Source organism: Bufo gargarizans, chromosome 6, assembly GCF_014858855.1.
Source record: "Bufo gargarizans isolate SCDJY-AF-19 chromosome 6, ASM1485885v1, whole genome shotgun sequence".
Taxonomy (NCBI): Eukaryota; Metazoa; Chordata; class Amphibia; order Anura; family Bufonidae; genus Bufo; species Bufo gargarizans.
The window spans coordinates 36320552-36347129 of NC_058085.1; the positions used below are offsets into that span (position 1 = coordinate 36320552).

General features: G+C 42.8%; 1 protein-coding gene across 1 annotated transcript in view; it reads left to right on the top strand.

The window, feature by feature from the left end:
• The window catches only part of LOC122941947 (gastrula zinc finger protein XlCGF26.1-like), a 59511-nt gene that overhangs the window by 21977 nt on the left and 10956 nt on the right, over positions 1-26578 (top strand). The window contains exons 2-4 of the mRNA XM_044299443.1: positions 4-37; positions 14401-15114; positions 15282-15622. Of these exons, the coding sequence (XP_044155378.1) occupies positions 4-37; positions 14401-15114; positions 15282-15622 (1089 nt within the window). The remainder of the gene's footprint in view (positions 1-3; positions 38-14400; positions 15115-15281; positions 15623-26578) is intronic.

The following is a 26578-nucleotide window of genomic DNA, read 5'->3' on the forward strand; positions in this document are numbered from 1 at the left end:
CAGAGTACAGAGGACATTCCTACAGATAACCGCCCAGGTGAGTAGTGACCACTAAGTAAAGCAGAGAAGACTCTCAGATTCTGCTCCTTCACTGGATACTGATTACTCATTCCACTGTCAGGTACTGGGGGGAGTTTGGGGGCACATGCTTTCTAACAGGTTCTCTTTACTAGCACACAGTTCTTACCACTACATGGGGTCCTGCAGTATTGACCAGAAGTTTGGGTTTATCACCTATTCTTCTAACTTCTATGAACCTTCTTTCAGCAGTACTTAGAGGCTTCATATACACTTCAGAATTTTTGGGAATCGGGAAGAGTCTTATGGTAGAGCCGCCACCAGGGCAGGGGGAATAGAAAGAGCCACCACTGATCATTAGGTAAAGATCTCACAATGTCCTGGAGTAAGGAAGTAATCACAGGAATCAATCCCCAGTGGTCAGTGACAGCTTGCTGTGGTGTTCTGCTCACCCTCTCCTGATAAAGACTTTAGAGCTATCCCCCATTCTCCTTCTAGGCTCTGACCAATCTCACTATGGTTATGGTGGCTGTCTAATGGTCCCCTTGTTGACACTTCAGGGAGTAGATTAGTGAGGATAGTCATGGTGTGACAATTATTGTATGTACAGAGCAGTTTTATAGCTGAGCAGTTCTATATTTGCCGTCCACCATGTGTTAATGAAATGAGAGGGAAATACTACAGCCACCTGTAGACTCCATCCAGTATCCAAAAAAAAATTATCCCCTGTTGTCTTGCATGAAAAGTTTACTTTTATTATTCCAGTAAAATCAGTTTTATAACTGTCTGTGTATCTTATAAATAAAGTGCGGCCATTATTAATAATCCATTAATCACACAGACATTGTCGGCTGACCCCACATATTTACTACAATTATCGATATGCTCGGGGATCCCTGTGGAAGGCTAATCACAAATGACCACAGAGAAACAAAAAAATGAAGATAACTTATCAGATGTATTGGTAAAAAAATAAAATGGAAATATGTATGGGATTTTACAGAAACAGTGGCTATATAATGCACCCCTTGAACTTTTCCACAATAACCGAAAAACTTAAATGTATTTTATTGAAATGAATTTTATGGACAAAAGTCCTACTATGTGTGAAGTGAAAAGAAAATGATACAAGGTTTTCAAAATGTTTAAGAAATAAAAATCTGGAAAGTGTATTCAGCCCCTGAATTAATACTTTGTAGGACCACCTTTTGCTGCAATTACAGATGTAGGTATTTTGGGGTATGTCTCTACTAGCTTTACACATCTAGAGGATGAGATTTTTGCCCATTCTTCTTTGCAGAAGAGCTCACGCCCAGTCAGATTGGATGGAGAGCGTCTGTGAACAGCAATTTTCAAGTCTTTCCACAGATTTCTGAATGGGATTGAGGTCTGGACTGTGACTGGGCCAGTCTAAAACATGAAGATGCTTTGATCTAAACCCTTCCATTGTAGCTCTGGCTGGATGTTTAGGGTCATTGTCCTGCTGGAAGGTGAACCTCTGCCCCAGTCTCTACCAGGTTATCCTCCAGGATTGCCTTGTATTTAGCTCCATCCATCTTCCCATCAACTCTGACCAGCTTCCCTGTCCCTGCTGAAGAAAAGCCTCCCCACAGCACGATGCTGCCACCACCATGTTTCACGGTGGGGATGGTGTGTTCATGGGGATGGGCAGTGTTAGTTTTCCGCCATACAAAGCATTTTGCATTTAGGCCAAAAAGGCTTTGGTCTTATTTGACTAGAGAACCTTCTTCCACATATTTGCTGTGTCCTCTACATGGCTTGTGGCAAAGTACAAACGAGACTTCTTATGGCCTGTATTCAAAAATGACTTTCTTCTTGCCACTCTTCCAGATTTGTGACGTCCACAACTAATAGTTGTCCTGTGGATGAATTCTCCCACCTGAGCTGTGGATCTCTGCAGTTCCTTCAGAGTGACCATGGGCCTCTTAGCTGCTTCTCTAATTGCTGCTCCTTAAGTTGTTCAAGGCTTGGAATTTTTTTTTATACCCTAACCCTGCTTTACACTTCTCCACAAACTTATTCACCTTTTTGATGTGTTCCTTGGTTTTCATGATGATGTTTGATCACTAATGTTCTCTAACATACCTGTACCCTTCACAGAACAGCTGTAGTTATACTGAAAATACATTACTTACAGACTTTGCTAATTAGGTGACTTCTGAAGGCAGTAGGTCACACTGGATTTTATTTAGGGGTATCAGAGTACAGGGGGCTGAATACAAATGCACGCCACACTTTTCCGATTTTTATAAAAAATTTGGAAAACCATGTATCATTTTATTTTCACTTCACACATACTTGTGTTGGTCAATTACATAAAATCTCAATAAAAATACTTTTAACATCTTAATGACCCAGGACGAGAATGCTTGCCCTACATGGCTGGTACTTAGTGCCCCAGGACGAGCATTCTTGTCCTGCGGTCCTTCCTCCCCCCAGTGTGCGGTGCCGCGATCAGTGGCAGAGATCCCTGCTACATCCACCAACATCGGTGATAACGCCGATGCCCGTGGATTAACCTCTCATATGCTGCGATCAGTGCTGACCCCGGCATATGGGAGGTTTGCGTTCCCTCTCCTTAGCCATCGGGTCCCCGCGCTGAGGTGGCGGGGACCTGATGGTTGCCATGGCAGCCCCAAGCCATTGCAAGGCCTTGGGGCCTGGCATGTATGGAGGCCTATGAGGCCCAGCCCCCAGGCTGGGTCTCATAGGCAGACTATCCTTGTATTACACTTTGTAATACACTGATAGTCAATGAAGTACAATACAGATGTATTGTGCTGCATTGAAACAGGGGTCAGACCCTGTAATGTTGAAGTCCCAGAGTGGGACAAAAAATAAAGTGAAAAAAGAAGTTAAAAAAATAAAGTGAAAAAAGAAGTTAAAAAAATTAAGTTTTTAAAAAACAAATTAAAAGTTTCAAGTAAAAAAGTCCTTTCCCCAAAATAAAGTTTAAAAAAATGGTGAAAAAAAGTAGACATAGTAGGTATCGCCGCATCCGTATCGACCCCTCAGGTCAACACTGTCAAAAAAATAAAATAAAAACTGTGCTAAATAAACATTTTTTTGTCGCCTCACCCCTCAAAAAATGAGCCCCTACCTAAGACAATCACCCAAAAAATAAAAAAAAACTATGGCTCTCAGACTATGGACTGAGACTATTTTTGTTTTTGTTTTTTTGTTTCAAAAATGCTTTTATTGTGTTAAATGTAAAAAATTAAATAAAAAAGTAGACATATTAAGTATCGCCGTGTCCGTAACAGCCTGCTCTAACAAAATACCACATGACCTAACCCCTCAGGTGAACACCGTAAAAAAAAAAAAAAAAAGTATCAAAAGCCATTTTTGGTCACCTTACATCACAAAAAGTGTAATAACAAGCGATCAAAAAGTCATACGCACCCCAAAATCATACCAATCAAACTGTCATCTCATCCCGCAAAAAATTAGACCCTTAAGACAATCGTCCAATAAATAAAAAAAATATCGCTCCCAGGATATGCAGACACTAAGAAATTATTTTTTTTTTTTAATGCTGTTATTGTGTAAAACTTAAATAAAAAAAAGTATACATATTAGGTATCGCTGCGTCCGTAAGAACCTGCTGTATTAAAAAAACATGACCTAACCTTTCAGGTGGACACTGTAAAAAAATAAAAATTAAAACAGTGCCCCAAAAATTTTTTTTGCCACCTTACATCACAAAAATTGCAACACCAAGCGATCAAAAAGGCATATGCCCCCCAAAATAGTACCAATCAAATCGTCACCTCCTTCCGCAAAAAATGAGCCCCTACCTAAGACAATCGGTCAAAAAATAAAAAGCTATCACTCTCAGACAATGGAGACACTAAAATATGATTTTTTGGGGTTTCAAAACTGCTATTATTGTGCTAAAGTGAAATAAATAAAAAAGTAGACATATTAGGTATTGCTGCATCCGTAACAACCTGCTCTATAAAAATATCACATGACCTAACCACTCAGGTGAATACCGTAAAAAAGTAAAATAAAAAGTGTGTCAAAAAAGCCATTTTGTATTACCTTACATTACAAAAAGTGTAATACCAAGCGATCAAAAAGTCATATGCACCCTAAAATAGTACCAATCAAACACTCATTTTATACCGAAAAAATGAGCCCCTAATTTAAAAAACTATGGCTTTCAGAGTATGGAGACACTCAAAAATCATATATTTTTTTTTAAATACTTATTATGTGAAACTGAAACAAACAAAAAAAGTAGTTATATTTAGTATTGTCGTGTCCATAACAACCCGCTCTATAAAAATACCACGTGATCTAACCTGTCAGATGAACACTGTAAATAACAAAAAAATAAAAACTGTGCCAAAACAGCAATTTTTTGGCTACCTTGCCTCACAAAAAGTGTAATATAGAACAACCAAAAATCATATGTACCCTAAAATAGTACCAACAAAACTGCCACCTTATCCCCTCGTTTCCAAAATGGGGTCTTTTTTGGGTGTTTCTACTCAAATGTGACATGGGGTATTCAAATGTGACATGGCAGCTTAAAATTATCCCAGTGAAATCCGCCTTCCAAAAACCATATGCAATTCCTTTCCTTCTGCGCCGTGTCGTGTGCCCGTACAGCAGTTTACGACCACATATGGGGTGTTTCTGTAAACTACAGAATCAGGGCAATAAATATTGAGTTTTGTTTGGCTGTTACCCCTTGCTTTGTTAGCGGATAAAAATGGAAAATCTGTCAGAAAAGTGGAATTCTGAAATTTCATCTCCATTTTCCATTCTTTGGAACAACTAAAGGGTTAACAAAATTAGTAAAATCCATTTTGAATATCTTGAGGGTGTAGTTTATAAAATGTGGTCTTTTCTGGGTGGCTTCTATTATGTAAGCTTCACAAAGTGACTTCAGACCTGAACTGGTCCTTAAAAGTGGATTTTGCTAATTTTCTGAAAAATTTCAAGATTTGCTTCTAAACTTCTAAGCCATCTAACGTCCCCAAAAAATAAAATGGCATTCACAAAATGATCCAAACATGAAGTAGACATATGGGGAATATAAAGTAATAACTATTTTTGGAGTTATTACTATCCATTATAAAAGTAGAGAAATTGAAATTTGGAAATTTGCACATTTTTCAACATTTTTGGTAAATTTTTTATTTTTTTTTATAAATAAAAAATAAATTTTTGGACTCGATTTTACCACTGTCATGAAGTACAATATGTGATGAGAAAACTGTCTCAGAATGGCCTGGATAAGTAAAGGCATTTTAAAGTTATGACACATTTGCAAAAAATGGCCTGGGCAGAACGGGGAAAAATGGCAGGGTCCTTAAGAGGTTAATGTTGGCACATATGCAGCATCACCATAAAGTGGCCTGGGAGAACTGTGGCTCCAATGTGGTGGTCCAGCCTGCCGCAGCAACCGCTGCATCACCTAGTGGCACGCACCTGATTTCAGCCAGTCAAGGCTCTACCACCTGAGCTGAAGAGAGCTGTCTGTCCTTCCCATCATCTACCATTCCTGATGATCCTGCTCCTTGCCCTCCTACTCCTCATCAGTCATTCCGTCAGCAATTGACCACTGAAGCGATTGCCAAGAGACAACAGTATGCGTGCACTCATCTAATGGCGCAGAAGCTGAACGTGCTCCTGGCCAAGTTACTGGTGCTGCAGTCCCTCCCTTTCCAAGTGGTGGACTCTACACCTTTCAGAAAACTGATGGCTTGTGCCAAGCCGAGGTGGAGAGTACCAAGCCATTATTTATTTGCCAAAAAGGCAGTACCAGCCCTGCCGGTGTCTGCAAAAGTGCACGGCAGCGTCGACAAGTGGAGCTATAACTACAGTCAAGGACAATATATGTCCTTTACGGCCCACTGGGTAAATGTAGTTCCTGCCCAGCCAAACCAGCAACTTGGCCAGATGATGGCTCTTCCACCTCCACGTTCTTACGCCGTTAGTCCTGGGAAAATGTCCGCTTCTGCCTCCTCATCCACCACCATTTCCTCAGTCTGCATTGCAGGGACAATTCACAGTGCTCCTCGAGCATACCACATGTGCAGAGCAGGGCGGTGTAACGCTGTTCTACACCTCATTTGCCTTGGCGAACAGAGTCGCACAGGGGAGGAACTGCTCAGTGTCCTTCATGAAGAAATCGAATCCTGGCTTTCTCAGCGACAACTCAAAATCTGAACCATGGTGACTGACAAGCGTGAAGAACATGGTGTCGGCGCTGCATCAAGAAGGGCTGAGCAATGCTCCCTGTATGACGCTTGTGTTCAATCTCGTTGTCACAAATTGATATTCACAAATGGGGATTCGGTATATGATGTCATTGTAGGCGAAACCTTGGGATCTAGTGATCACCAGTCAGTGTGGTTTAATATAAGAACTGTGAAAGAGTCCCACCACACAAAAACAAAAGTTTTAGATTTTAGAAAAACAGACTTTTCAAAAATGAAATTAATCATAAATGAGTCCTTATCAGACTGGACCGGATTACATGGAGTCCAGGAGAAATGGGACTACTTAAAAGGTGCATTATTGAAGGCAACAGAAAATTGCATTAGACTTGTCAGTAAAAGCAAAAAAAGGAAGAGACCACTGTGGTACTCAGCAGAAGTGGCCCAAATCATTAAAAATAAAAAGCTAGCATTTTGTAATTATAAAAAAAACCAGAGCAATGAAGATAAGGAAATCTACAAGATTAGGCAGAAAGAGGCCAAGCAAGTTATAAGAACTTCTAAAGCTCAGGCAGAAGAAAAACTAGCTCAGTCTATGAAAAAAGGGGATAAGACATTCTTCAGATATATAAATGAAAAAAGGAAATTAAAACAAGGAATAACTAAATTAAAAACAAAGGACGGAAGGTATGTAGAAGAGAATAAAGGGCTAGCCGACTGCCTTAATGAATACTTCTGTTCAGTTTTTACAAAAGAAAAAGAAGGAGAAGGACCTCCACTAGAAAGGATGACTATTAAATCGTTTGATGCATGTGTCTTTACAGAGGAAGATGTTCTAAGTTTGCTGTCTAAAGTGAAGACAAATAAGTCACAGGGGCCTGATGAGATACACCCAAAATTATTAAAAGAGCTTAGTGGTGAGCTGGCAAAACCGTTAACAGATTTATTTAACCAATCATTAGTAACAGGAGTCGTCCCGGAAGATTGGAAATTGGCAAATGTCGTGCCCATTCACAAGAACGGTAGTAGGGAGGAATCGAGCAACTATAGACCAGTGAGTCTGACATCAATAGTAGGCAAATTAATGGAAACCCTACTAAAGGATAGGATTGTGGAACATCTAAAATCCCATGGATTGCAAGATGAAAAACAACATGGGTTTACTTCAGGGAGATCATGTCAAACAAATCTTATAGATTTTTTTGACTGGGTGACTAAAATATTAGACGGTGGAGGTGCAGTAGACATCGCATATCTAGATTTTAGTAAGGCTTTTGACACTGTCCCACATAGAAGACTTATCAATAAACTGCAGTCATTGAGCATGGACTCCCATATTGTTGAGTGGATTAGGCAGTGGCTGAGTGACAGACAACAGAGGGTTGTAGTCAATGGAGAACATTCAAAACAAGGTCATGTTACCAGTGGGATTCCACAGGGATCTGTACTGGGACCAATTTTGTTTAATATCTTCATAAGTGATATTGCAAAAGGCCTCGATGGTAAGGTTTGTCTTTTTGCTGATGACACAAAGATATGTAACAGGGTTGATGTTCCTGGAGGGAAACGCCAAATGGAAAAGGATTTAGGAAAACTAGAAGAATGGTCAGAACTCTGGCAACTGAAATTTAATGTGGATAAGTGCAAGATAATGCACCTGGGGCGTAAAAACCCAAGGGCAGAATATAGAATATTTGACGCAGTCCTGACCTCAGTATCTGAGGAAAGGGATTTAGGAGTAATTATTTCAGAAGACTTAAAGGTGGGAAGACAATTTAATAAAGCAGCACGAAATGCCAGCAGAATGCTTGGATGTATAGGGAGAGGTATAAGCAGTAGAAAGAGTGAAGTGCTTATGCCACTGTACAGATCACTGGTGAGACCTCACTTGGAGTATTGTGCGCAGTACTGGAGGCCATATCTCCAGAAGGATATAGATACTCTAGAGAGAGTTCAGAGAAGAGCTACTAAACTAGTACATGGATTGCAGGATAAAACTTACAAGGAAAGGTTAAAAGACCTTAATATGTATAGCTTGGAAGAAAGAAGAGACAGAGGGGATATGATAGAAACTTTTAAATACATAAAGGGAATCAACTCGGTAAAGGAGGAGAGCATATTTAAAAGAAGAAAAACTACCACAAGAGGACACAGTTTTAAATTAGAGGGGCAAAGGTTTAAAAGTAATATAAGGAAGTATTACTTTACTGAGAGAGTTGTGGATGCATGGAATAGCCTTCCTGCAGAAGTGGTAGCTGCAAATACAGTGAAGGAGTTTAAGCATGCATGGGATAGGCATAAGGCTATCCTTCATATAAGATAGGGCCAGGGACTATTCATAGGATTCAGATATATTGGGCAGACTAGATGGGCCAAATGGTTCTTATCTGCCGACACATTCTATGTTTCTATGTTTAAGTGGTTCCTAAAGTCTTCCACCCATCTGCAAGACATCCTAAAAATGGCCAGGAAACTTTGCATTCACTTCAGCCACTCGTACACTGCCAAGCATACCCTCCTTCAGCTGCAGCGGCAGAACGGCGTCCCCCAATATAGGCTGATATTTGACGTTTCCACTCGTTGGAATTCCACCCTCTGTATGTTGGACCGACTATACGAACAGAGAAAGGCGTAAACGATTTCTTGATGATCCAAGCGGACAGGAGTACTCCCCTGTGTAACTTCGATGTCAGCCAGTGGCAGCTTATGTGTGACACCTGCCATTTGCTTTGAGGATGCCACGTTATTTGTCAGTCGCCAGGACTACAGGATGAACAGTGTCATTCTACTGCTTCATATCCTGGAACAGATGCTGGTAAATCTGGATGGTCAGGGGACTGCAGACGTGGTGCCTAGATCTCATGGCCACATGAGCCCTGTGGGGGCTGAACTGAAGGAGGACAAGGACATTGGGGTACAAGCAATGTGTGGGGAAATGGGTGGTTTACCTACACAGGTGACAGGAGAGGAGGAGCAGGAACAGCCGGAGGAGCAAGAGGGAGATGATGAAGAAGAGGCAGATGACCCAGGCACACTGTGGCAGTATGCAGTGGAGATGGAGGCAGGGAGTCCCTCCGAGTCCCTTGCGCAAATGGCCCGCTGCATGCTCACTTGCTAGGGTAGTGACAGCTGAATTGTTACCATTCGGCAGAGGGATGACTTTTGGCTCTCCACCTTGTTGGACCATCGCATCCGGTTCAAAATGGGGGCCTTTTTTACACCCGCTGAGAGGGAGGACCAACTAAACTACTATAGAGACATCCTATGTAGTCAGTTGGCCACTGCCTATCTGCGCCATCGTCCATCCTCTCGTAGGTCTGACCGGGGAGGCCCTCTGCTCTCTGGTTCCTGCTGTGGCGGGGTGGGAGGGGGGATAGGAGCAGTACCAGCTCCATCAGCAGCAGCTTGAGTCAAAAGTCGATGATGAGCACCTTTCTTAACCCACCTAGTGAAGAAACTACTCACCAGCAGCAGCTAGACCTGGAGCAGAACCTGAACCAGCAAGTGGTGGCATACTTGGACAGCACCCTGCCACCCCACATTGAAGGTCCAGTTTGGCTACCCAGTAGTCCAGCGGATTTATGGCCGCAACTGGCCGAGTTTGCCCTCGAAAATACTGGCCCGGCCAGTAGTATGGCATCAAAGCGGGTGTTTAGTGCGGCGGGGGCCATAGTTACCCCAAGGAGAACTTGCCTGTCCACCCAAAATACGCAGAGACTGACCTTTGTCAAGATGAATTAGGCGTGGATCAGCCAGGATTTCCACCCACCAATGCCTGATGCATCAGATTAGATCATCCATGCTGCCTCACCCAAACCTTGAGAAAAGAGACCGGTTTCTTCTGGCTACCTGCCTCAGCTACTGTTTTGATGCCGCCACCCACCTGATTCCACACATCTGATGCCAAGTGCTCCTTCTTACACCCACCATCGTCAGCGGGTACTGTTATTGCCACCCACCTCCACACTCTGTCATTGTGCCACTCTGTGGCCTCCTGTGGCCTCCTTATGCTGCTGCTACCTCCACACTGTCACCTTGCCAGTCTGTGGCCTCCTCATGCTGCTGCTGCCACCTCCGCACTATGTCACCTTGCCAGACTGTGGCCTTCTCATGCTGCAGCTAATTCAACACTATGTCACTGGGCCACTCTGTGGCCTCCTCATGCTCCTGCCACCTCACCACTCAGGTCTCCTCATGCTGCTGCTAAATCAACACTATGTCACTGCGCCACTCTGTGGCTCCCTCATGCTGCTGCCACCTCAACACTATGTAAATGGGCCACTCTGTGGTCTTCTCATGATGCTGCTGCTGCCACTTTCCCACTATGTCACTGGGCAACTCTGTGGTCTCCTCATGCTGCTGCTACATCAACACTGTCATTGGGCCACTCTGTAAACTTTTCAAGCTGTTCTCTGACCCTCCCCACTCCATGACTGGGCCACTATTTTGCCTTTTTGGTCTGGTTGACATAATCAATTTGACCCTTCTGATCTGTCAGAAGGAAGAAAAAATGAGACTCACAACGGATCCTGTCTTGTGTAGCAGCTGTAAGGCCTCTATGGTCTCATCCGAATTAGCTTATGATGTGGTAGCCAAAAGCAGGAATGGGTACAAAACACAGAAGACATGCAAATATTCAATTCACATGTCATTTCTGTTTTGGATCCACTCCTGTTTTTTTTTGGCTTTAGCAATACTGATGGATTACTGACCAAATGCTGAGTGAAGGTGGATGCTAAACAGACAGGATCCGTTTTTTGGGGGGTTATTGTTCAGAGGAAGGGGAAAAGAATTAGTGACGTCAACACAAACTTACTGCTGACACCCTCTCCACTCTGTCAGGGGGTCTCTACTTGTATAAGCAAACAGGTTATGTAGACATCTATGTGGAATCAGCTGGTGACAGTGTAAAAAGAGTGCGCTTTTTCACGCTACAGTAGGATCTTGGGCCTCTGCACAGTTCGTTATACCTGGCGCTAACATCGACCTGTAAGGCTGAGTTCACGCTTGAGTTAAGAGTTATTTGGTCAGTTTTGTCCCCGTTACTGCCTAAATAAGTGAAGTGTTCAGTGATTCTAAGAGTGACACTGGTCATGTGCGTGTCATACTGACTCACAGTATTGTTTCACTACCACATTAGATATTACCATTAAGGTGGTCCAAAGGCTCCAAAGGCTCCAAATTTCTGAGGACTTCAGCTAATTAAACTAGCCCCCAGAAAAAAATGAAAATTTGGATAATTTTATTCTAAAAGATGAAGCCAGATGACTCTATCAGCTGTGTGCATTGAGCCCAGGAGGCCTGAATGAGGACTTTGGGAAGTCTTTCTACAAGATTTTGGAGTGTGTCTTTAGGAATTTTTGCTTATTCATCCAGAAAAGCATTTGTGAGGTCAGACAATGATGTTGGCTTACAATCTCTGTTGTAGTTCATCCCAAAGATTTTGGATGGGGCTGAGATCAGGGCTCTGTGCAGCCTGTCCAGACAAGTTCTTTTACACCAAACTCTCCCAACCAACGTTGGAAGCATACAATTGTCCAAAATGTCTTGCTATGCTGAAAACATTAACATTTCCCTTCACTGGAACTAAGAGGCCTAGGCCCTGAAAACACTCCCACAGCATTATTCCCTCCTCCATCATACTTTACAGTTGGCACAATGTAGTCAGGCAGGTGACATTCTCCTGGCATTTGCCAATCCCAGACTCCTCATTATAATACTAATAATTATTATAATATAATAATAATTATAAAGCGCTACCATATTCCACAGCGCTTTACAATTCAGAGGGTACATGTACAAATGTAAACAGACATGCCAGAGTTATAGGCTGATATACAACTGAAACGCTAGGAGTAAGGGATCTGCTTACAATCTATAAGGAAATAAGGGTGGCACAAAAGGTAAAATTGGTTGTTTTAAAAAGTGGTCCAGCCATCTTTGTATTAGAGATAATGGTACAAATGGAGCTGCATCAGCTAGTGCATTGGGTGTGTAGATAACTGTCAGAAGATAAAGCTACGTCTTGAAGAATGGGGGGGATTAAATAGAGAATTATCAGATTAGGAACCATAAGCCTGGAGTAGTCAAGGTGAGAGTTAATCGAAGCAACAAGAGTTTTAGCCATTTCTACAGATGCAGACGACAAGAGCGTGCAAGTTGACTATGGAAATCAAACATAACCCCAAGTTAGCGGGCTTGCTGCCCAGGAGTTATGGTAGTACCACTGACTGAAATTTAGATATAAGTTTTAGCTCGGTTGGTAGATGGGGGAAGACAAATTAAGTTTTTGAGAGCTTCAGTTTCAGATAGAGAGAGTATATGTCATCAGCATAGAGATGGTACTGAAAACCAAATCTCCTGTTGGTCTGTCAGATCGGGGCTGTGGATAGAAAAGAGTAGATGACCTAGAACTGAACCCTGAGGAACCCCAAAAGGAAGAGAGGATGTAGAACCAGCAAATGGTACACTGAAAGAACGGCCAATGAGATAGAAATAAAACCAAGAAAGAGCAGTGTCCTTAAGGCCAATATAGTGAAGCATGGTGAGAAGAATGGCTACCATACAAAATGTTGCAGAGAGATCCAGAAGAATCTGTAGAGAATAGTTGCCATTCCTTGTTGCTGTCAGGAGATCATTTGACACTTTAATAAGGGCTGTTGCTATAGAGTGTAGAGGGCAAACGCCAGATTGTAAGGAGTTAACAAGAGATTGAGCAGAAAGGTAATTTATTAGGTGAGAGTAGAACAGATGTTCCAGCAGTTTAGAGATAAAGGGGAGGTTAGAGACAATATGGTAATTAGCAGCCCAGGTTGGTCAAGAGCCATTTTTTTTTGTAGTGGGATTAAAATGTAATGTTTAAAAGAGGACAGAAAGAACCCATAAGAGAGAGGAGTTAAATATTGTAGTTAGGTGAGTAATGACAGCTGAAGAGAGGGACTGGAAGAGTTGAGAGAATAGGATTCTGCTGCAAGTCGTGAGTTGAGAAGACGATAGGAGCCTAGATATTTTTTCTGATATGAAGATAGGGTCAAGTAAAGAGAGAGAAGAAAAAGAAATGTGTGGGAGGGAGGGGATCAAAATTGGTTGGAGACTGGGATATTATTTACTGCTGGATGTTATCAATCTTATCTTTGAAGTAAGTGGCCATGTCTTCAGCACAGCGGTCAGTGATGAGCACTGTAACATTAGAGCTTAGAAGAGAGTAAAAAGTATCAAAAAGTTGTCGGAGTGTAATGGGAACTGCTTCTTCCAGGGAGGTCTTGAGGGTGTAGTTGTAATGATTGGCAGCCAGATCCGAACAAGAGAGGGAAGAGATTGGGGCCAGTGCTAACTGTAGGGTGCCCATAAGTTTCTGAAAGTTAACGGTGTGTAGGTTTCTGTATGTGTGAAAAGTAGGAATGTCATGAGAAGAGTGAGAGATCTTTATAGTAAAAGAAAGAAGATTGTGGTCAGAAAATGGAACAGTGAGTTGGTAAAGTCAGAGAAGGAGCAAAGATGGAAAAAGACTAGATCGAGCTTTTTTCTGTCTTTGTGTGGCAGCGGAAGTAAGTTGTAAGAAGCTAGGAAATGAGGTTATAAAAATGAAAACGATCGTTAATGAGGATGTTAAAATCCCCTATAATAGGATTTGGTTATTCAAATGATAGGAAATTAGGAAACCACGCAGCAAAGTGAGCCCCAAATTGATAGGGTGAGCTTGGGGGACAATTGACAACAGAAACTCACAGTGGGTGTGAGAGGAAGTCTCTGATTGTGTGAACCTCAGAAGAGGAATGTGAAAAAGGGTAAAGGGAAATGATTTGAAACGTGCACTGTGGGGAAAATAGTCTGCCATACCTGTCATCATGTTTAGGGAGATAGGAAAAGTGTAGCCTACCATAGAATAGAGCAGCAGGGAAAGTGGTATTGGGATGTTGAAGCTAAGCTTCTGCAAGGGCCAGCAAATTGAGACATTTTGAAAGGAAGAGGTCATGGCTAGTGAGGAGTTTGTTGCACAGCCACTGAGAATTCCAGAGAGCACATTTGAGAGTATCTGTTTTCACACTGCTGTCATTGGCATTGACAGTCATTGAAGTTTGGTCCGTGGCTTGTAATTTGTTTGGAATCTTTGTAAATGTTATAAACTATTAATATAATATTAAGGTTATATTATCTAAAATAATAAAATCTGATTTATTCTTGACAGATGACTGCAGCAGTAGCTCAGAGGAACATCTGATATCATCAGATTTTCAAGTAGATTATCATGGTCTCAAGCAAGATACATCTGAAGAGCATGCCATTATCCCAGATGTACCCTTCACCAGCCATAGGGAAGATCCATCATCTGATCCTTTGGATTGGTTCCAAGCTTCTGATTTATCACAGACTATAACACAAAATAAAAGTCACATTAGTGGTGCTCAACATCCAAGAACTCACACAGGGAAGAATGCTTTTTCATACACACAATGTGGGAAATATTATAGCGTTAAATCAGCTCTTGTTACACATCAGGGAATTCACACAGGGGAGAAGCCATTTTCATGTTCTGAATGTGGAAAACGTTTTAACCATAAATCAAATCTTTTTAAACATGAGAGAATTCACACAGGGGAGAGGCCATTTTCCTGTTTAGAATGTGGAAAATGTTTTAATCAGAAATCACATCTTGTTAAACATGAGAAATTTCACACAGAGGAGAAGCCATTTTCCTGTTCAGAATGTGGAAAATGTTTTAACCACAAATATGATGTTGTTAAACATGAGAGAATTCACACAGGGGAGAAGCCATTTTCCTGTTCAAAATGTGAAAAACGTTTTAACCAGAAATCGGATCTTGTTAAACATGAGAGAATTCACACAGGGGAGAAGCCATTTTCCTGTTCAGAATGTGCTAAATGTTTCAAACAAAAATCAGATCTATTGTACATGAGAGAATTCACACAGGGGAGAAGCCGTATTCATGTTCAGAATGTGGAAAATGTTTTTCAGATAATTCACAATTCGTTAAACATCAAAAAATTCACACAGGCGAAAAGCCATTTTCATGTCCAGAATGTAGAAAATGTTTTACAGATAAATCACATCTTGTAACACATCAGAGAATTCACACAGGGGAGAAGCCATTTTCATGTTCTGAATGTAGAAAACATTTTAGTGATAAAGCAGTTCTTGTTAAACATCAGAGAATTCACACAGGGGAAAAGCCATTTTCATGTTCCGAATGTGGAAAATGTTTTAACCAGAAATCAAATCTTGCCAAACATCAGAGAATTCACACAGGGGAGAGGCCATTTTTATGTTCCGAATGTGGGAAACGTTTTACTGAGAAATCACATCTTGTTACACATCAGAGAATTCACACAGGGGTGAAGCCATATTCATGTTCAGAATGCGGGGAATCTTTCAAACAGAAAGCAAGCCTTGTCACACATCAAAGAGGTCACACTGGGGTGAAGCCATTTTCTTGTTTAGTATGTGGAAAATGTTTTTACCAGAAATCCTGCCTTGTTAAACATGAGAGAATTCACATAGAGGGGAAGCCATTTTCCAGTTCTGAATGTCAACTTTAATGACATAACAAAGAAATGATGCAGGAAAATAATTTTCATGTCCACAATGTGGGAAATGTTTTATCCACAAATCACATCTTCTTAAACATTAAAGGGAGTCTGTCACCAGGAAATGTATTGATAAACCAGGCTCAATGCCTTGAAGGGTTAGCTAAGCCGAATTTAATAACTTTCACTTAGGGATGCATTGCTTCATTCTGGAGAAAAGGTACTTATAATTAATATGCAAATGAGAAGTTAAGTGGATTGAAGGTGGCCCTTGTGTTCCTCAGTATACACCTCCCTGTGTTTGTTGGCTGATAGGGCTATGCAAGATGACTAGGCAGGAACTTGGTCCTGTCAATTCTAAAGTAAAGGGAGGGGCTGGTGGAGGAAACAGGAAGAGCAAGGGTGCACAGTGCTTAAGTCTGCCCTCAGTGCACTTAACTGCTCATTTGCAAATGGATTAAAAGTTCTTCTCTAGAATGAAGAAATTGATCTGTTAGTGAACGGTATCATTACATTCAGCTGAGCTAGACATACAAGGCATTGTGCCTGGTGTACCAGTGAATTTCCTGGGGACAGACTCCCTTTAAACAACTGGAAAGAATAATATGAGAAAAAAGACAGTAGTTACCAGAAAAGTAAAGTCATGTATTATAGAAGAGTGAGGGAAATCAGTTAAGAGCACTAAATGGCGGTTAAGGCTATAATACGACCCTAGCAGTGGGATGCCCATGTGGCTTACTGCTAATTGCCCGGACTCCCCTGTAATTGTTGGCCGGCTCCTCTACATGCTGATTGTTTTTAATACCCTGTACAAGCGCCGCATGTGGATCCTGCTGCCGAGGTTGCATCATGAACGGGCAGCCTAAGAAATGTATGCAATTACCAATACATGTCTGTTATCTCTTACAGCAGATAGAATCTAGATAACATCTATATATCCACCATGTGCATTTCCCAGTGAAGACAATGTGTCACCGGGTATAGCTGCCCTGAGAGAGCGTCACTTACTTTGTGTTCTTCAGTAGTTTTATTAAAATCAATATTGAGCAGCTGCAGCGGGACCTGAGCTCTACAGTCTACTAAATATAATGCACGCACTCTCGGGTCCTGACTACTGCACAAAACCAAGTAAGTGGCCCTGCACTGTAATCGGGGGGATCCATTACCCGTTTTTTCAGACTTTATATAACTGTGTCTCAGAACATGTACCAGTCGTTAATAAATATGTTTTTTGGGGCAATGTCTTTTTATTCTTTAGATGATGAGCTATTGCCCGGAGTTGATTTTATCCTTGTGCTGAACTGACATGTTTTGCTTTGGTTTTACTACCTACTTACTAGATTCGTGCACCAGAGTGGAACAGGGGGCCACAGATTGCTGCAGTCAATCTGTAGGGAGAGTAGTGGGGGGTGGCATTAAAGAAGACAGTCTGTGGGGGCCAGGAGGGAGATAATAGGTGACAACAGCAGGACAAACGGAGGTGGTGGGCAGCTAGTTTTTCTACTTGAGATACTCTCCTGCTACAGTATGTCCTCAGCGCTGTGCTAGGCCTGGATGACATTGGCATGCCCTCAAAGTTCCCACCACTGCAGCATACCACAATTAAAGCTACACCTCGTCACAGCTGCATCTCGTGTCACTGTGGGCAGGCTCTCCGTCTTGGTCACACTACTCAAAGCATCATATTCCTCTACAAATGTAGATTAAAGGGGTTGTCCGGGTTCAGAGCTGAACCCAGACATACGTACATTTTCACCCAGACAGCCCCCCTGACTTGAGCATCAGAGCAGTTCATGCTCCGATGCTCTCCTTTGCCCTGCGCTAAATCACGTAGGGCAAAGGCATTTTCAAGAGTTCTGGGGACGTACCGGGCTCTCCATGGGGCTGCCAGGAAGCCCGGTGACATCACCGTCACTGATGGGCGGGCTCTAGTAAAACGGCTAGGGCAGCACTTAAGCACGCCCATCTGAGCCGGTGACGTCACCGAACACACTGCTGGGCGCAAGCTTCTGCCCGGCGGTGTGTTGTAAACAAAAGAACCCGTGCCCTGCGCGATCAAGAGCAGGGCAAGGGAGCGCATCGGAGCATGAGATGCTCTAATGCTCGCATCAGGGGGGCTGCCTGGGTGAAAATATGGGTATGTCCGGGTTCAGCTATGAACCCAGACAACCCCTTTAAGTTGTTCCTTTGGAATAAACCTTTACCTTAAATTGCATAGTACCTTGGAGTGAGCAGTGGTTTAACTAACATTGCATCCTATAGTTTTATATTCTGTGTGGCCTAGAGAAAATAAACCGTGGAAGCTTTGAATTTCTTTTGGATGCAGTTCACCATTTCGGAGTCAGTAACGTAAACCATCACTGTCCAGACCTTGACATGGACTCAAGATCGAGACATCAGATTTACTTCTTCCCAGGAAAGAATTTTGTCTGCCAGGAATTGATGTTGCTCCGTGATCCTCCCTAATGATTTACGTGTAATACTACAGTCATGTTGTTGGACCAGATCTGAACCTTCTGGCCGGATAGATAGATATGTGGAAAATGTTTCCAATGGCTCCCATACAACACCCACCCAGTTCCCTACAGTTTCAGAACATTCTGGTTTGATTCTGAACCCCAATATTCAACACCTAACTCTAAGCTGTTCCTGGGCTCCAACCAATCTTTGGATGACTATAGATTAGGATCACTTTCTCTAGTAGACGACCTTCCTGTTCCACTATAAAAGGATTAATGTAGAAAGAGCCCATAAATGAGACCTAACTGACTACTGGCTATCTCTGACCTCACTCATGCCTTACTGCATTGGTTCCTGAATTTTTCTCCTTAGTTGCGTTCCACACATCCATACTGTGACCGTGCCTCAGCATTGTGACCTTGCTCCATTGTCCTAATGAAGCCTGCTCCTGGCTGCTGTTCCTGGTATCTACTGGGTCCAAACCTGAGCTGTTCCTCTACACTGCAATATCAACTGGTTCTGAGTTTGAGGAGTTCACCTGGTCGCCGTTTCCGGTGTCTCCTAGCTTAATCCAATACCTATTCCTAGTTGCAGCTCCCAGTTTTTATTGGTACCACATTAGATCTACTACTGTTTGTGGCTCATGGAATCTCCTAGGCTTGTGTTCCTGCTTCCCATCTGTGTCCCTAGTGCTCCATGTCTTGTCCCTGCTCCACAATTACAGATTCAGCTCTGAAACGGATTCTGCTCTGCTGAGGCTTCCAGCCACTTCCTGGATGATCTGGTGATGTGACTTCCTGTCCTGTTCCCAAACTCCATGTTCCTGTTGTCTCTGCTGCATCCACCTAAGAATCCACATTCTTGTGCTGAAGTCTTCTGTAAGATGAAAGCTGAGCTTGGCCTGATGACGGCATCTTCTGCCAGTAATAAAATCCTGTGTAACCGCAGGAATTATTTCTACAATTTACAGCAGATTCTGGAGAATTTATGGATTCAGTCATGTTGATTCTTCTAAGGCTACTTTCAAACTAGTGTTAATATTTTCCGGTATTGAGATCCGTCATAGGGTCTCAATACCGGAAAAAAAACACTTCCGTTTTGTCCCCATTCATTGTCATGGGGGACAAAACGTAACTGAACAGAACGAAATGCTCCAAAATACATTCTGCACTCATTCCGGAGAGCAAACCACAGCAAGCTACGGTTTTCTTTCCGTCATGGGATGCGGAGCTGAATCAGTTTTCACAATCTGACACACTAGAAAACTGATCCCTCCCCCATTGACTTTCAATGGAGTTCATGGCGGATCCATCTTTGGTATGTTAAAAATAATACAACCGGATCCGTTCATAACGGATACAGATGGTTGTATTATCAGCAACGGAAGCTTTTTTGCTGAACCCTGCCGGATCCAGTAAAAATGCTAGTGTGAACGTAGCCTAAGACCTGGAGGCCGAGAAATGGAGATAAAGTTTAATTCTCCTCCGTCATTTGGAGCCTCAGTGACAGATTCCACCAGTTTTCAGAGGAATTAGTGCGGCATACAGGAAGATTATTCTGTCCACACCATGAATTCTTCTTACAACCTGATGGACTCCATTAAACATTAATAGGGTAATGCGGGGGCAGCTGCTATAGAACTGGAATAGATAATACAGGGAGACCAAGAGGCAGATGTGAACAGAGTCTTAGGCTTTATCAGTGATCCCTGCTTAGCGTCTGCATCGGGAAAAGCTCCTAACATACTTGTCCATAATGACACATGACTTGACAGGCGAATAAGGGGCCCGGGTGGGGCCAGTATATGTCAGAAGGCAGTGCAGAGTTGCATAATGTACAGTGCAGAGCTCTGTGTGTATAATGTACAGTGCAGAGCTCTGTGTGTATAATGTACAGTGCAGAGCTGTGTGTGTATAATGTACAGTGCAGAGCAATGTGTGTATAATGTACAGTGCAGAGCTGTGTGTGTATAATGTACAGTGCAGAGCTGTGTGTATAATGTACAGTGCAGAGCTGTGTGTATAATGTACAGTGCAGAGTTGTGTGTATAATGTACAGTGCAGAGCTGTGTGTGTATAATGTACAGTGCAGAGCAGTGTATAATGTACAGTGCAGAGCTGGGTGTGTATAATGTACAGTGCAGAGCTATGTGTATAATGTGCAGAGCTGTGTGTATAATGGACAGTGTAGAGCTGTATGTGTATAATGTACAGTGCAGAGCTGTATGTGTATAATGTACAGTGCAGAGCTGTGTGTGTATAATGTACAGTGCAGTGCTGTTTGTGTATAATGTACAGTGCAGAGCTGTGTGTATAATGTACAGTGCAGAGCTGTGTGTATAATGTATGGTGCAGAGCTGTGTGTGTATAATGTATGGTGCAGAGCTGTGTGTGTATAATGTACAGTACAGAGCTATGTGTGTATAATGCACGGTGCAGAGCTGTGTGTGTATAATGTACAGTGCAGAGCTGTATGTGTATAATGTACAGTGCAGAGCTGTGAGTATAATGTACATACAGAGCTGTGTATAATGTACAGTGCAAAGCTGTGTTTATAATGTACAGTGCAGAGCTGTGTGTATAATGTGCAGAGCAGTGTGTTTATAATGTACAGTGCAGAGCTGTGTGTATAATGTACGGTGCAGAGCTGTGTGTGTATAATGTACAGTGCAGAGCTGTGTGTGTATACTGTACAGTGCAGAGCTGTGTGTATAATGTACAGTGCAGAGCTGTGTGTGTATATAATGTACAGTGCAGAGCTGTGTATGATGTACAGTGCAGAGCTGTGTGTATAATGTACAGTGCAGAGCTATGTGTGTATAATGTACAGTGCAGAGCTGTGTGTCTATAATGTATGGTGCAGAGCTGTGTATAGTCTACAGTGCAGAGCTGTGTGTATAGTCTACAGTGCAGAGCTGTGTGTATAATGTACAGTGCAGAGCTGTGTGTCTATAATGTACAGTGCAGAGCTGTGTGTGTATAATGTACAGTGCAGAGCTGTGTGTATAATGTACAGTGCAGAGCTGTGTGTATAATGTACAGTGCAGAGCTGTGTGTGTATAATGTACAGTGCAGAGCTGTGTATAGTCTACAGTGCAGAGCTGTGTGTATAATGTACAGTGCAGAGCTGTGTGTATAATGTACAGTGCAGTGCTGTGTGTGTATAATGTACAGTGCAGAACTGTGTGTATAATGTACAGTGCAGAGCTGTGTATGATGTACAGTGCAGAGCTGTGTGTATAATGTACAGTGCAGAGCTATGTGTGTATAATGTACAGTGCAGAGCTGTGTGTCTATAATGTATGGTGCAGAGCTGTGTATAGTCTACAGTGCAGAGCTGTGTGTATAATGTACAGTGCAGAGCTGTGTGTCTATAATGTATGGTGCAGAGCTGTGTATAGTCTACAGTGCAGAACTGTGTGTGTATAATGTACAGTGCAGAGCTGTGTGTATAATGTACAGTGCAGAGCTGTATGTGTATAATGTACAGTGCAGAGCTGTGAGTATAATGTACATACAGAGCTGTGTATAATGTACAGTGCAAAGCTGTGTTTTAAATGTACAGTGCAGAGCTGTGTGTATAATGTGCAGAGCAGTGTGTTTATAATGTACAGTGCAGAGCTGTGTGTATGATGTACAATGCAGAGCTGTGTATAATGTACAGTACAGAGCTGTGTGTATAATGTACAGTGCAGAGCTGTGTGTGTTTAATGTACAGTGCAGAGCTGTGTGTGTATACTGTACAGTGCAGAGCATGTGTGTATAATGTACAGTGCAGAGATGTGTGTGTTTAATGTACAGTGCAGAGCTGTGTGTGTATACTGTACAGTGCAGAGCTGTGTGTATAATGTACAGTGCAGAGCTTTGTATAATGTACAGTGCAGAGCTGTGTGTATATAATGTACAGTGCAGAGCTGTGTATGATGTACAGTGCAGAGCTATGTGTATAATGTACAGTGCAGAGCTTTGTATAATGTACAGTGCAGAGCTGTGTGTGTATATAACGTACAGTGCAGAGCTGTGTGTATAATGTACAGTGCAGAGCTGTGTGTATAATGTACAGTGCAGAGCTATGTGTGTATAATGTACAGTGCAGAGCTGTGTGTCTATAATGTATGGTGCAGAGCTGTGTATAGTCTACAGTGCAGAGCTGTGTGTATAATGTACAGTGCAGAGCTGTGTGTCTATAATGTACAGTGCAGAGCTGTGTGTGTATAATGTACAGTGCAGAGCTGTGTGTGTATAATGTACAGTGCAGAGCTGTGTGTGTATAATGTACAGTGCAGAGCTGTGTATAGTCTACAGTGCAGAGCTGTGTGTATAATGTACAGTGCAGTGCTGTGTGTGTATAATGTACAGTGCAGAACTGTGTGTATAATGTACAGTGCAGAACTGTGTGTATAATGTACAGTGCAGAGCTGTGTGTATAATGTACAGTGCAGAGCTGTGTATAATGTACAGTGCAGAGCTGTGTGTATAATGTACAGTGCAGAGCTATGTGTGTATAATGTACAGTGCAGAGCTGTGTGTCTATAATGTATGGTGCAGAGCTGTGTATAGTCTACAGTGCAGAGCTGTGTGTATAATGTACAGTGCAGAGCTGTGTATAGTCTACAGTGCAGAGCTGTGTGTGTATAACGTACCAGGCAGATGTTTTTGTCTTAGGCTCCACACATTTCTGTTTCTTACTCATTAGGAAATGTGGCCTGGAGCCTGACTCCTCCCATACACAGTCACATGGTCATGACATCATCACAGGTCCTTTACCTACTGCATCAGTATAGCCTGTACCCTGACTCCTCCTACACATAGTCACATGGTCATGATATTATCATAGGTCCTTTACCTCCTCTGACAGGGTAGCTTCACTCCAACCACACATGGTCATAACATCATGAAAGGTCCTTTAGCCCCACTAATCCCCCCCCCCCCCCATACATGTACTGTAGATATCCAGATGGAGGTATGTGTACAGACATGGTCTTTGTCAGTTTTTAATAGAAATTTTTTCATTGATGCCTTTTTTTTTAAACGGACGGAAAAAACTGTCCCATTCTATTTTATGGGGGCTGTCAGTCAGTGAAAGCGGACAAGGTAGACCATTTTTGTTTTTTACTGGCCGTCAAAAAAACTGCTGTGTGAATAAGTCCATAAATTACCATTGTTCTCGTAACAGAAGTGTGACTGTAGTTAAAAACAAAAACGTCCAACACATGTCAGTTTTTCTCTGCCGCATGTGTTTAGCCTTACTGGGGTAGAATGTAAAGGGGGTACATGCTTTGTTCTGAAACATGAAAGACCTGCCTCCAGCATCTACACTTTATTATCTCCTCCGATGTCTCCTCTTATTATCTCCAGTAATTGTATTTTACATGGGATTTTGTAGGATTTTACATCGTCTCATCTTCTCTCCATTCAGGTTCCTACACTATAGGATCCGCTCAGTGGAGATCTTCTATATAAGATCCTTCTCCTGATTGACCTGTCAAGGATGGATAGGGACAGAGACAAGATGGCAGAGAGTATAATAAATCTCACCCTAGAGATCCTCTTCCGGCTTACTGGAGAGGTGAGAGATTCTGATGATGTCACATTACATCATCTTATCTATGTTACTAACAGATGGACGTGACTGGAGAGGTGAGGGACTCTGGAGATGTATGGAGTGATATTTATTACTATGTCTCTCCATAACCAGGACTACACAGTAGTGAAGAAGACATCTGGTGAGCGCTGCCAGGACCCTGTGTCTGAAGGATGGGGAAGAACCCTGAGCCCAATCACAGGGCCTCCACCTCAACCCCTGATACATGAGGAAATCAATAGGGAGAAGGTCCTAGAACTCACCAACAAGATGATTGAGCTGCTGACTGGAGAGGTGACACTGCTGGGAATGCTGGGACATTACACAGGAACGCTATGAAGTGATCTGGGTGATGACTGTACCATTGTGTTGTCAGGTTCCTATGAGGTGTCAGGATGTCACCATCTATTTCTCCATGGAGGAGTGGGAGTATTTAGAAGGACACAAGGATCTGTACAAGGACATCATGATGGAGGATCACCAGCCCTTCACATCACCAGGTAATAGACATGACTAAATACACACGTCCTCTCATTATCTGTATGTAAGGAATGAATTCAGTGACTGGATGTGTTTCCTGCAGTTAAGGAAGAGAGAAGAACACCGCGGAGATGTCCCAGTCCTCTTCTTCCACAGGATGGTTTAGAAGAACATCACAATGTCCCACAGGATGATCAGGTAGATGGAGATATGGTCTCATGAAATGTTCCCTATGATCTGTAGAAGGCTGTGAAGATCTTGTGTTCGGTCTTGTTTTATCCACCAGTATTATATGTTTTATCCTTGTGTAATGAGAAAGGTGGAGGTGGCAGGATTACAGCTAACAGTTGGGTTGTTTCGGGTATCGAATACCCAATCGATACTTTTAGCCTGGTAGCAATACGATACCGGGATTTGTCTTTTATCGATACTAGGCTGTGCTACTGCACAGCCTAGCATCAGAGAATATGGATCGCGCTGCTCTCAGCAGCATAGGGAAGAAGGAAGCAGTCTCTCCCTCCCCCCTGTGCTGCTGCTGCCTCCAATGAGAGCGCAGAGGGGCGGAGGAGGGGAGGGGCTGTACCCACTGCGCCACCAATGATAACTAACGTTTAATACATCACAAATGCAGGCGGCTGCAGAAACACATTGCCGGCACCAGTCCTCTCACAGGACGCTGTGATCCGCGGCATTTAACCCCTCAGGTGCCGCACCTGAGGGGTTAATTGACGCAGATCGCATCGCCCTGTCAGAGGTCGGGTGCCAGCAATTTGTTTCTGCCGACGGCTGTATTTGTATATTAAATGTTAATAATCATTGGTGACGAAGTGCGCCCTCCCCCCAACCCCCCTCTCTCCCCAGTATCGAAAACATTGGTGGCGCAGTGCGCCCACCCCCTCCTCATTATTGAAATCATTGGTGGCAGTGGCCACAGATTCTTCCCACCTCCTCTCATTGGTGCAGTGGCAGCTTCTGATCGGAGCCCCAGCAGTGTAATCCTGGGGCTCCGATCGGTTACCATGGCAGCCAGCAGCCAGGGCGCTACTGAAGCCCTGGCTGCCATGGTAATCTCTCTGCTGCTGTGTGTACTATGCACAGGGCAGCAGGGACAGTGTAAGATCCTATTCACCCTAATAGAGCTCTATGAGAGTGAATAGACAAGGGATTAAAAGATCCCAGGTTGTAGCCCCTAAGGGTGGAAATAATTATTAAATAAAAAGTAAAAAAAAAAAACACACCAAAATATTAAGAATAAATCACAATTTTTTCGCATGGTATCGAGTATCGCAATACTTTTTTGTGGTATCGAAACCGAATCTAAATTTTGCTTTTGAAACAACCCTAGCTGACAGGAATCTGGACTCTGCTGCAGTGGAACCACCAAGCCACTATTTCATGAAGTAGTTTCTGTGAAAGTGACTGTGTTTAACCATGTGAGTACCAGAGAAAACTGTAGTCGGGGACAGGCCGAGGTCAGGATAGGCAGACTATGTGCAGGGCAGGCAGCTCAGGTTCAGAATGGAAATAAGACAATCATCACGTGACAGTATATTGTTCTGTACATAGTTTTATGCCCTTTTAGACTTGACAAAGGAGTTTTAAAACCAAGGTTACAAATAAAGAAAAATTATTCAATCTCATTGTGGTTGTGCTTACGCCAAGAGGTGTCAGAACGTCTCAGGCTGTCCACCGTCTGCACCTTTCTGTCTACTCCAATCATCAGGTGAGACAGTGAAGGGTCAAATCTGGAAGTCAGTGCACAGAACAGGCAAACAAGCTAATGGCAAACCTTTGCAGAAAACTAGCATACTAGAACCTATTGCTCAGGCACTTTCCTATGGCTGGAAGAGATTAGGTTGTGCTCGTGCTTGGTCTTTAAGGGGCTGAGAGTGAGTGCACATGACCTAGGGGCAGAAAGAGCTATTATGGGCATGAAGCATGAAGGAACACTGCCGGAGTATTGAAACTATGGAGCAAGTGAGCAGCACACCGGGCATGCCCACCAGCAGGAGAGGAGCGGCTGTAGGCATGGACTGTTACTATAACAAAAAACTGCTGTCATCTCATCACTGGTCATTATGTTAATTACTGATCTTTCTGGTCATATAAAACATTCCACACGACTTTTCCATCCGTCTGATAACTTTTATAATATTTCTTTCACAGCTTGTGAATCCGGGTGAAGATCTGAACAGTATTAAGGCTACAGAGACAGATGTGAGGGGGGATGAGCAGAGTATAGAGGACATTCCTACAGATAACCGCTCAGGTGAGTAGTAACCACTAAATAAAGAAGAG